Consider the following 12,896-nt stretch of genomic DNA (forward strand, 5'->3'; position numbering starts at 1 on the left):
AGCATAGGGAGCGCTGCAGAGAGCTTCCTGGTTACGTAGGCTTGTGGGTGGAGCCTTAGACGAGAGGCGTAGTCTTGCACCATAAGAAAATATATATATATGCAGAAAAAAAGTACTAGGAAACAATGAATTTCTATAAAGACAACTCATGAGTTTAATCTGTGTTTTTGCATATAAATACCAAAAAATACCAAATCTTCAGCTAAGTCATATACTTCTCCTTTCTGCTGTTGTCCCATACAGATCTTTATAGACTAAATAAAATGATTAGTCGACTAATACAAATTTTGATCGACTAAAACGCCATCAACCAATTAATCGACTAAATGACTAAATGCCTACAGTTTAGCATAATACCCCCTCTTTAAACATTTCAGAAGGAATCCATGTTGCTTTTGTTGTATCGGAGGTTTGGGATGTGTCCTATGTGTCAGTGTTCATGCTTTCCTCAGTGGATTCTGATTCATTGGCCCAGAGCTGGACATGCCTCTCCATCGCTGTGAGAAGGCGACACTGCGATGGGTGGAATGACATGGACTGCACCACAGCTTTACCCACAGGCAGCTTTAAGGCCAACGAGCCCTGAAAACACAACAGATCAAGATATTATGTCATTTTCTCATCTATGTTATTATGTTGTTTTCTCATCAAAAACAGACCTGGAGTTGTGTTTTGTTTCATTCAAGCATGTTTAATACACAAACACTGGATATTTAGGCTGAGTTCTTCCCTCAAACTGAAAACATTCCTTGTGATGTCATGTGATAATACAGGAGGTGCTCCACTGTGTTTTTAAACTTCATACACTTTCACTAGAATGGATAATTTCAGCTCTGGAATTTCCACTAACTACTGAAGAAAAATTAAAAGGCAGCTGTTGAAAACTACCACTTCATGACATCAGGAACAGAGCGGTTTCAGCGTTGGAGATGTAGACAACCCTAGATATATTTTTAATAAGGAAACAGCCAAATCTTGGGCCTAGTCCAGTAGGATAAAATAAAAGTTCCATAAATTGCTGTGCTATTTTATGCTTCAGTCCTCCTACTCAGAGGTGGCAAACTACTCCTGTAGCCACAGCTGCCCTGACATAGACTGACTGTGGAGTGACAACTGGCCCATAGTTTAGCTCAGGGCCAGCCTAGCCTAAAAGCAGACTAAGCAACTTCTTACTGCCCCAGAGCCACCAGAGGGCCCCCAAGAGCCCATACGTTTATACTGAAAATAATGATTGGAACATTATTTTGGAAACTTAACAGCGCTCAGGTGTTTATTGTGGTCTAATATCCATCTAAAGCGATTAGATGTGTTTTATTTTTAGTGTCTAAACATGTGCTACACTGCTGTCTACATGTGTTTTTGAGTCAGGTATTGGTGTGGAGATACATGTTTACACTGGTTTGAAGACCCCCCCTGTCCTCAAGGCACGCTCTGGGTGGCTGAGGCACTGGAGGTACATTTGACTGGGTGTTGTACAAGCTGGACCAAAAGTTAGTAAAGTTAAGTTTATCTAAAGTACGGCACAATGCATGAAGATCCCCAGAGGAAGATCATTTTGAGGAAAGAGTGACTTTTCAAAGAAGACTTGAAATGTGTCCCCCACTTTACACCATTGAACATGTAGGATAAAACAGTGAAGCTGGAGGATTATAGTTACGCATACAAGATATATATCAGAGCGACACGGAGACAGTAGGTGAGTCCATTTATTACATTGGCTGTTTTTGGTTGTTACCACCTCTGTTGTTAGGTTAACAATGTGGATTATGGCAGAAACCTGTCTTTAATACATCTGCTGGATGAATGACCAACCTATGAAAGACTCTTGAATGTGTTCTATTTGCTCATTAATATGAGCATTTACGAGAAATCTCCGCTTCGTATATAAGTTTCTGTCACGTAACGCAACTCTGCATTCAAAACTTGACAATAGACACTCTTTTTGTGGTCTGTCCTTTGAAGTTACCGGATGTTGTGCATTATTTAATGTTTAGTCCTTCCAATTACACCAACTTCACATCTGATGATTATACATCTGATGTTATTAGAGATTGACCAATGTTTTTTTTCAAGGCTGATGCAGATACAGATTGTTTAGAATCCAGAGAAACTGTTGGCCAATAAGCTCTGCTGACATTTTTGGATGATTTTGTAGTGAATTTAAATTACACAATTTGAGGAAAAGAATCAAACTCACCCACAACCCCTTTTTACCACAGACCTTTAAAAGAGCAGTGTCTCACATTTAGTGCAGTTATCTCTTCGAATTAAAGTGTTGAATTAAAGCTTTGTACATATTTTAGGCAACAAATCGACCAAAACAAAATCTCAGCCTATGCTGGACATTTAAGGCCAGTACACTAAATATCAGCCCGATATATTGGCCAACCGAGTTATTTTTTTTATACATATATATATTTTTTTTACTTTAAGCAAAGGCGTGCTCCAAGACTCAACTTTGGGCCTGCTACTTTTTACTGTATTTATTAATTTGATTGGTTGCAATTTAAGAAAAAGCCTCATACATTTATATGTAGATGATCAGGCACTAAAACTCCAGCAAGATTTTAATGAAATCTAAAATTCCCTCAAAAATCTTAAGTTAGTATTGAATGCAAATAAAACAAGGTATATGATTAAAGTACGTAAGTAAGTAAGTAATGTGCAACCTACAAATGTTGATACACTAAATGGTACATTGACTGAAAAAGTCACCACCAAAAAATATCTTGAGTTTTGGCTTGACAGAAATGTTTCCTTTAAAAAACATATCTCAGAATTATGTAACAGTTCAAAATCAAAATTATCATTTATCATCACACTAAAACAAGTATTATATCCCATCAAATTATAGAAAATAAATTGTTCAAGCGACCTTTCTTTCTGTACTGGAGCATGCAGACTTCAGCCTCTACTTAAAAATATTATCTTATATCTTAGCACGTTGTTTCACAGGTGCTGAATTTATAACCCATCACTGTCAGAAGAGAACAACACTGTATACAATGCATTTATAAGGACTACTTGGTAGACTACTTGAATATCTTGCTTGCTTGTTGAACATTAATACTGGAACTTTTAATACAAGGTTTCATTACTGTATAAATCTAAAAACTGGCCGCACAAAAAACTGAAATGGGGAAAAATCCGTTGGTTATTTTGCTTCTCAAAAAGTGAATATATTTCAAAGGCATGCAAAACTGGATACATTGGTGCCACAAATACAATTTAATAATGTGCTGAGAAAAATGTATAATGACATCTACAATGCCCTGTTTTCAATGTTTTAAATGGACTTATGCACTTATTTGTTTTGTTTGTTTTTTTGTTTGTATTTTTTTGGTATTTAAACAAGACGCCCATGAAAAGGAGAGTCTGAGTGTTCTCTCTTACTGTATAAATAAAGATAAAGACAAAAGAAAAAGTATGTCAAGAAATGAAATCACAAATCTGGTGATAATCTATTTTACTGTGTGAGGTCACTTTTCAGATGGTGAGTGACGTGAACAAAGTCTAACCTCGACCAGATCCCAGCAGTACACATGTCCGTCCTCGGAGCAGCTCAGGACGTGAGTGTCTTTACTGGACAGACAACAGTCCAGCTTATAGCCCTTCATCTGGTGCCCTTTGTATCTGAGGGAAACACAGAGATATAACTTAATTTTAATATATATTGTACAAATGTACCGGTACATTTTGTTGGATTGTTCTTCATTATTTTGCTAAGGCCATCAGAATAAATAATGTAAACGTATCCTCACTCTCCAAGCAGCTCTCCTGTGCTCTTGTCTAACAGCCTCAGAGTGGAGTCCAGACTGGAGCTGAGCGTACACTGACCGTCTGCAGAGAAGCAGACGCACGTAATCGGACCTGGAAAAACAAGAAGAAACAATATGCATATAAATACATGTTTAGAAATAGTGGTGGAAGAAGTACTACACTTTGTAACTTGAAGTGGAACTAAACACTAAATTAATGTTTTTTTGCTACTTAACTGTGAATATGGTGTTTTAATAGTATTGTCTACTGTTCCTAGTCCTTTTTTTTGTGGCAATTTTAGAACTTTCACCCCTAGAATTGCCACTCTCTACTGAACAAAAGGTAAAAGGTAGCCATTAACATGAAAACTACCGCTTCATGGCATCACAAGGTGGAACAGAGAATTTTGAGCTTTGGAGATGTAGACAGACTAATTATAAAGTGTTACTCAAACATGTGTGAATGAAACAAAACACAACTCTAGGTATGTTTTTGATGAGGTAATAACATTTTAAGATGGCTTGAAGCTCACAACAGTCAATTTTGCGTAATATAAGACCTAGAGTTAAAAAATAAACATACTGCTGATAAAGTCCACGTGCAGCTGTCCCATGCGGAGGTCATAGCGCCGCAGTCTCCCATCCACACACCTGCATAAAGGGAGAGGCCTCAGTGCTGTAAGGTCTAAATAAAACTAGAGGAATAATCACCATGGTAACCTATGTGCAAAATATAAACTTAGTTAATTTGACTTTTCTTGTATTTGAGCTATATCTAATGTCCACGTTCTACCACACTGTGAACAATCTTGTTTGTTTTGTTGTAATTTTATTACTAAATTATCAACGGACATACCTAAATAATCTACTGTCATGCAAACTTACTGTAATTCTGTATTAAAGGTGCTATTGATATGTTACAGCTGATGTCATCAACATTCCCTGGGCATGTGAGGCTAATTGTAGGTACTGCTCTGTCTATAGCTGTTACTCAAGTTAGACTTGAGTTAGACTTCTTTCTGACCAGAAAGATCAAGAGTTAGTTAGAACTACAGCAGGTGAGCTGAATTGTGCTGTTAAGAAAGTCTCTCACACATAAAATTACAATCACAAGCTACCTAGAATTAGCCAACTGTTTTTCAGTTAGGTACTCTCACCTTTTTGTTGAAAATCAAACACTTAAACAGGACTGTGAACGGTTATATTGATCACAGGCTCCTGAAAATGTGTAGTTTAAATCCATTTGGTATATTTTGAGTTTTGAGATCTTAATAACTACCATGACCTTAAAACTTTTTTGGCAGTGTTTGCTAACGTGTCCATGGAAACTGCTGAACCTTCCACCACAAACCTACATGTAGAACACCGCTATCGTGATGTCACGGCAATGTATCAATAATCATTGGTATTGGTAGTGCGATGGCCTGTGATCTCTTTGTCTTGCTCTCCACACAGGGTGTTGTGTCTAATGTGTAATACTTGTGTGCATTACCCTGTGAGCAGCTCATGTTGGGCCACCTTTAGGCTGCTGATACTATCACGGGCGTCGTCCAGGATCTGGATGGGCTCCTGTCTGCGTGAGCGGGTGTCCCAACAGCGCACAGAGCCATCGATGGAGCCTATGGGAACAGATGAGTGAGTATCTGACAAAAACAATACTTTATTTGTAATATGTAAGGTTGTCAGAAGTATCACTACTAAAGAGAGTACTGAAACTGGATACTCATTTGAGCAGGTATTAATACTAAAAGAAGTCACATTCACGGGGCAAAAATGAACCTTTCCAGAACAGCTTTAGAATGATCTTGAGCTGTATCAGAACAACTATAAGACACATAGACTAATATATGCCCATGGACCACTATGGAACCTACTTGGACCACTGAGGGATTACACAACTTTAAGACTATGTGGTAATATAAAAGTGCTAAACTGTCTAAAGAAAGAACGTTTTTTATCATCATCATGGTATCAGCGTGCTTTACATTGTTCCATATGGTGGTAAGCTATTTCTCTAGCCACAACTGCCTTGAGATTAACGGAAAGAACAGTGGCTGGCAGCCTGTGCCAATGGCCAATTTGAATCACAGTGTTTTGCCCAAAGGCACAAAGGTAGAATACACTGGTTAGAGCAGGATTTGAACCAGCATAAACCTTCTGATTACCAACCTTTACCCAATGTCATACCTTGTGTTGTTACAATACTACTAAAATTTCTGTCCACAACTGTGTTTCAAATAGAGCTGCTAGACTGGGCTATGCCTGGAGGACTAAAGAGGAGAATGAGGGGGGAGGAGGGGTGGAGTCTGGAAGAATAACGAACAGTGAGATTTGTCTAGCAGGTATCCACACTTTAAACTCCACCCCTGCAGCCAGGTGTTTTTAATCAGAAACACCTGGCTATAATCAAGGCAGCCCTGTGTGATGTCACCAACTACTGCAAACTGCAGAGGTCGTTGAAGAAAGCACAAACTTAGAGGCATTTTTGACAAGAAAGCTGCAAATTTACCAAGTTTGCATTAAAGTTGCCACAAATGACACCATATAGGCAGTTTAGTAACGAAAAAAGTTGATTTAGTGTTTAATCCCACTTTAGGGACTAAAAATTAATTTAATAGTACTTAGTATTTGACCATGATCAAAATGAAAGTATCTCACCTGACAACACGACTGTAGCCTCTTCATTAAACTGGACACAATTCACTTTCTGCAAAAAAAACAACGTTAATTTTACCACAAAATCAAACCTTTAACGTGAGTATTAAAAGTGTGTAGAGACTGACCCCTGCATGACCCCTGAGTTTACGAGTGACCTGTCCAGAGGCAACATCCCACAGAATCACACTTTTATCAGAGCTACAGGAGCAGAGCTGGCTGTTGTCAAATGAACTGCAGACACAAAGATGGAAAAAATAATATAAATAATCCATCTATTCCTCTGCAAAAAGAATTCAGCGAACATTATTTTCAAATAGTCAATGATCAGAGTCTTTTTAATGGTCTACAGCAGGCTTATTCAACTTACAGCCCAGGAGCCAAATGAGGCCCTCAAAACGATCTAATCTTTCCTCTTGTTTAGTGGTTTAGACCTGGTTTTATTCTGGGTTAGTACTAGTTAAGTCCTAGTTTAGTGTTTATTTAAATGTGCTTTAGACAAGGCTTAGTCCTGGTGGCATTCTGGGTTAGTCCTGGTTCAGACCCAGTTGGCACTAGTCTAGTCCTAATTTAATACTGGACTGGCAGTTTCACAGAGCAATGTTGGAAAATCCAGATTACACAGTTAAATGATAGGTGACCAATGAGCTCCTTTGTTTCACATGCATCACTGAAAAAACCAGACTGACCAGACTGATATCACTGTGTATTGGTTTCAAGCACTCTTCAGAGCAGGGAAAAAACACAATTTTTGTGTTAAATGGCACTCATTAAATGTTTTCTTACTCATCTCTATCTTATTGTTTGTGAAATTAAAAATGTAGATGAAAGGTCGGTCATGTTTAGTTTCACTTTGACTAACCTGTCTGCGTCCAGCACCTCGTATCCATGCCCACTGTATGTCTTCAGTAAAGTCCCTCTGTTCACACTCCACAGTTTCAGAGATTTGTCCGCGCCACACGACAAAAAGTAGTTCCCATCCACTGTAGAAAAACACAGACATATAACATTGAAGGTGCACTATGTAACTTTCCCTTTTGTTTGAATGTTCTACAGTATGGCATTAACACTATCTACTGTCTCATGGTCAGCTTTTCTACCTTCAAGGCGCTCGCAGCGTTTTTCATCAAGGAACCACTCACCCATTCACACATATTCATACCAGTGTATGCAGACATTGGGGGCCCTTGTGTCTTGCCCAATGATACAACAGCATCTGTAAGAGTGGGGTTTGAACTGCCAACCTTCAGAACAGAGGATGACTACCAACTGAACTACTACCACCCCTGGTGACACCAACCAGTGACACCAACAAAGTTACAGGTCAAAGCTATGGTGAGGCAACCCCACCCACAGTAAGAATGCATGGTTTTCCTCAGATTTTGTTGGAGGGCTTGATTATTTATTTACCATTGAATCGCACTGCTCTTACTGGCCCCTGGAGACAATCTACAGTCCGAAGCAGGACCTGAGGCAGCTGAGGACCCTCGGGTCTGGGGGCAGGGAAGGCCATGGAACTATTCCCTGGGAAGAGAGGAGGAAGTACAGGGTTATTATCCTATATCCTATATTATCCTATATATATGATCCTATATTTTTTCAGGGGAAACAGTGTTTTCCATAGATTTTGGTGAAATTATGGTCAGTATATTTATTTATTTTATTAAAATAATATAATGAGCAACACAGTGTGATCGACCGATATGGATTAAAATCCAGACAACCCAATGGCTGATATGTAGGGCCGATTTAGACAATTTTCCCCAAATTTTGTATTCTAAATTTGCTACAACCGCACCCACACCTCTTTTTAAAATCACAAACCTTTAAAAGAGCTGTGTAGTTATGTTTTGTACAGTTATTGTTTCGTGTTAAAATGGAGCTTTATGTGTATTCTTGCAGCAGAAGTTTAGCCAAAACAAAATATTGGCCTTTGCTGGAGAGTTAAGGCTGATGGCTGATATAGTGCAAAGAGCAAATATCAGCCTGATATATCGGGCAACCAATATCAGTCTATCTCTACTTGCGCATACTCCAGGTGATTTTCAGATTATTGATGGAAACCACTGTCACACGAAATAATTATAATATGATTTTACAATATAAGACAAGAAATCTCTTCTGGATAGTGAGTACCAGTTAAACTAATACACACATAATTAAAACAAAAAAAACAATATTTAAGTTAAGATTGTAAATATTTAACACACCTCTAAAAGAAAATAAAAGTCACCTTCCTATATATATATAATCTTATAACTCCAGAAATGAAATTATAAGATTGTCAGATAATTATATTGTGTGCATGCATAGGAAACATCTTAGTTTTGCCTGAGATTTTAATTAATTTGTGGTTTCAAAATTAATAGCAGTAGCAGTAGTCGCTGTAAAAGTAGTAGTAGTAGTAGTAGTAGTAGTAGTAGTAGTAGCAGTAGCAGCAGCAGTAGTAGTAGTAGTAGCAATAGCAATAGCAGTAGCAGTAGCAGCAGAAGCAGCAGCAGCAGTAGTAGTAGTAAAACTGTAATAATAATAGCAGTAATTGTAGTAGTTACCTTATAATAAATAGACGGGGTGATTTAGTAATTTATGATCTAACCACTTTTTCTGTTCATAAAAAGCATCTCTCCTTCAAAAAACACAACAACATTTAGCACGCTTTAGCTACACGCTGCACAGGGAACAGGTGGGGGTTTCAAAATAAAAGCACTTCTGCGTTTTCTCTGCTTTAATCTCCGCTTACTTAGACAAGAATGTCTTTATTGTGAAATGCAGTACCCGGAAGCACCGCTCCCTTCTCCATTCATCCTCGGAGTGATCAGCTGTGGTCGCCCACTTTTGCGAATTAAACTCCCTAAAAGAGGACGTTTTTAAACGTATTATGTCCTCGAACAACATGTCGGACCCGCGCAGGCAGAACAAAATTTTGAGGTAAGTTATTTTATCCAGAAATGTATGAATTTAATGGTGAGATTTGTGGATGCTAACAAACAAGCTAATGACTAGTACTTACCCTTTTAAAGACTGAGGAGATTATCACTGAGATGATTAAGTGGTTCATTCATAAAATAGTTGAATTATTAGGATTTATTAGGGTTTTTGGATATTTTAAATGTATAGTGTGGTAACGCGATTGGTAAGATTTTTATTTTTTTAATAGGTGAAAATGACATATAAAGTAGTTGTAGAAGTTCTAATAAAAGAGATCTGAAAAGACTTTCATCTCTTTACTTGAACTTTTAACAAGATAATCAAGTAAGCAGAATTCATAACATAACAACCGCCACATTGTTACAGAATAGACATGTGTCCTGCATGAAGTCCTAGAGGGGTAAGAAAGGTCACGACCCCCGTCACTTGGACTGGCCCAGTTAAAGATTGTTATAAGCATGTCACTGATAAATAATGTTCTATCAAAATGGTACTGTACTATATAATTTAACTGTTAGAACCTAAATTAAATTCAAAACAATAATGACAATAATGACCTAAGTTAAGGGTTATCAAACTTTTCAGAGAGGATTTCCCATAATAACAATGCCACATGTCCAGACCCCCTCTGTGAAATAAAGTGACTAATATAAAGTGACAAGTAATAATATAAAAAGTTTAATAATAGTCATCTGTGTTATTTAATTGAGCTATCTTGCAAAACAAATGTTTAAAAAGTAAAGGCATAATTAACTTGTTGGTTGAAATCAAATTATGCCCTAAACTAAATCATAACTACTTGCTTCATGTTCAATCACAATGGACCAATGAGTATCACGAGATCTTTGAAAATATTTGATATACTCCTGAGTGCTATTTTAAAGTGGAACTATTCTTCAAAATTGACTTGTCAGAGCATTTAACCATTTAATAGTTGTTTCCCTTCTCATTCACCCTCTGAAGCTGTATTTAGAGTGATTCGTGCATGTTTGAGTAATATTTATTCCCCTGTATTTAAGATGTCATTGTTCCGATTTACTCCTGTTTTCACTGCCACCAGTACATGCCAACTGCTCTAAACTTACTTATTTCTCCAATATTATTAATTGGTGAGACACGTAGGATTCGGCAGCATTACGTACCCATTTTGGTACAAATGAAAAAAATGCAACTCGCTTGTGTGGTCTCCAGCTATCCATAGGAGCGGCCGACAGCATGCAGTGCTTTGTTGTGATGAGGTTTACAGTGACATCAGCTCCCATTGGTTTCTGCACATGGGAGTCCTCATACTTTTTTTTTTTTATTATGTTGTTTTAGATTAATATTGTGATTTAAAATATCCAGATTATGACATAATGATCCAAGGGCGTTATTTGACTATAACTATAGTAGACACAAGCACAACATATCTTTAAAACAATACCTGTTTTTGTTGTGTTTTTAGACGTAATGTAGTTTTGAATACTCCCCAGGTACAAACCTCCGAGCACTGAAACCAACCCGACGCTGGAGGACCCCACCCCAGACTACATGAACTTGCTGGGGATGATCTTTAGCATGTGTGGCCTCATGCTCAAGGTGACGCATTATAATGCCGGTATACATAAATCAAATTTAGGGTTGGGCTCCATTCTATTTATTTTATTTTATTTAATCTTTATTTTACCAGGCAAAACATTAAGAACAAATTCTTATTTACAATGTTGGCCTGGGCATACCTTATATTAACCCAGCATTCAGAGGGAGATTACACTGTTGTTTTTATTCAAACAGTAAAAGATAAAATCAACACACCAAACAGAAACAATGGTAAGATTTGTATCAACCACAGTCACAGTTTAGGTCCATTTACAGTGGTGATATCATCACTTTGTGCTTTGTGAAGGAGGAATGTGACATGTGTGAGTAAACATACTGATCTGGTTAAATAATATATTTTATACCATTTACTACTATAATCAGTGGTCTCCTCACAATATCGGTATGTTATAAAAATAATATTAAGATGATGATGCATTTGTTTTATTCAGGGCTCTTCCAAATTGTTAAAGTTACATTACAATTTTTGTGCATTATCCAGTCAATCCACTCTCCTCTGTAGCTACCACGTTCATACTCCGCAATGTAGGTAAAGTCAAGAGTCGGAGACTGTAATATGTGGTTAATGCTTAGATGGAATGATAAATCGAGTAGAAGCTTTTGTCCAGCTCTGCTTCAGTAGCTGTTGTCTTCTGCATTAACCATGTCTCCTCTGTGTTCAGTTAAAGTGGTGTGCCTGGATCGCCGTCTACTGCTCCTTCATCAGCTTTGCAAACTCCAGAAGCTCCGAGGACACCAAGCAGATGATGAGCAGCTTCATGTGAGTTTAACCTAGTATCCATGTGACATCACAACATCCTAGAATCCCTATTGATATTTGCAGTGATGACATGCTGGGAGTGTTCTACATGTATGTCTATAGTGGAATGTTCAGCAGTTACTATGGTAACACATTAGCAAACGCTGTCAAAAATAATTCTAAGATAAGAAAACTCAAGAAAAAATACAAAACTGATTACTAATTTTCAGGAGTCTGTGATCAGATCAAGCAGCGATGGTCCTGTTTAGATGTTAGAGTGATTAATGGAAACAAATGTTGACTTATGCAGGTCGTGGTCTTGTTTAACAGCACAAATCATCTCACCTGTTGTAGTTCAAGATAAGGCAACTCTATCTGGTAAGGTTGTGTTAAAATAAAGCTCAGGTTAAAGTCTAACAAAGCTTCAGAGAGAGCAGAGCCTATAGTTAGCTTCACACTTCCAGGGAATGTTGATTGCATCAGCAGCAGTATAAATAAACACACATAATTGTTTCAAAAAGTGGTGCCATTATCCAACCCCAAAAACATATTTTAAAGTCAACTGACAACAATCACAAAATGAATATGCCCAAACAAGCAGTTATAAGGTTCAGCATTTGTGGATAATACATTTGGTTATTTCTTTCAAAAACAGTGAATCCCCCATACAGTTATATAGGCCCCTGCCATCTGTAATTATGACATCATCAAATCCAGAGATTCAGAAATGTATAATATTTTTGTGTTTGTTTTTCAGGTTGTCCATCTCCGCAGTTGTCATGTCTTACCTCCAAAACCCACAGCCAATGTCTCCACCTTGGTAACACGCGTGGATCAATCGGAACGTCACAGATCAACTGAACAGCCAAGCAGCAAGTGAACAGGACTATGCCAGAAGAATGAGGAATTATTCAAATGGACTCTTAAGTTAAAAGTGATCTTTTTAAATGCTTTTATTGTTGAAGAAACTTTATACAGTTTAACGATTTACAGTGAGATCTTACAAATAAAGTTTTCAAATAAAATTAGGGCTTTTTTGTTTCTGTCCTTTTTAGATAAATCATCGCTGTAATAACTTAACCAATAAGTCTATATTTAGCATCTTGGTTTAATATTATGCTAACTGAAAATATTATGTGGTGTGACGTATGGTTGTCAAAGGTATCAAAAATGGATATTAATTGATACCAGTGGCAGGCCATCAGGGCCAGCAAGAC

The 12,896-nt window shown here is 37.5% G+C and overlaps 2 protein-coding genes across 2 annotated transcripts; one reads left to right on the forward strand and one right to left on the reverse strand.

Moving 5' to 3' along the window:
- Positions 1-133: 133 nt before the first annotated feature.
- wdr83 (WD repeat domain containing 83) lies at positions 134-9,087 on the reverse strand. Its single transcript, XM_033970020.2, has 10 exons — positions 8,966-9,087; positions 7,824-7,937; positions 7,276-7,396; positions 6,542-6,647; positions 6,417-6,465; positions 5,251-5,377; positions 4,342-4,409; positions 3,762-3,870; positions 3,519-3,633; positions 134-582 (listed from the first exon to the last, which is right to left on the reverse strand). Exons 2-10 carry the CDS (start codon positions 7,924-7,926, stop codon positions 424-426), a joined length of 957 nt encoding a protein of 318 aa, XP_033825911.1. The 5' UTR covers positions 7,927-7,937; positions 8,966-9,087; the 3' UTR covers positions 134-423.
- A 107-nt stretch (positions 9,088-9,194) lies between these two features.
- On the forward strand, positions 9,195-12,704 carry wdr83os (WD repeat domain 83 opposite strand). Its single transcript, XM_033970381.2, has 4 exons — positions 9,195-9,341; positions 10,814-10,919; positions 11,603-11,700; positions 12,437-12,704. The coding sequence occupies exons 1-4, from the start codon at positions 9,292-9,294 to the stop codon at positions 12,501-12,503; spliced, it is 321 nt and encodes a 106-aa protein (XP_033826272.1). The 5' UTR covers positions 9,195-9,291; the 3' UTR covers positions 12,504-12,704.
- Positions 12,705-12,896: the final 192 nt, after the last annotated feature.

The sequence above is a fragment of the Periophthalmus magnuspinnatus genome, chromosome 1, assembly GCF_009829125.3.
Source record: "Periophthalmus magnuspinnatus isolate fPerMag1 chromosome 1, fPerMag1.2.pri, whole genome shotgun sequence".
NCBI lineage: Eukaryota > Metazoa > Chordata > Actinopteri > Gobiiformes > Gobiidae > Periophthalmus > Periophthalmus magnuspinnatus.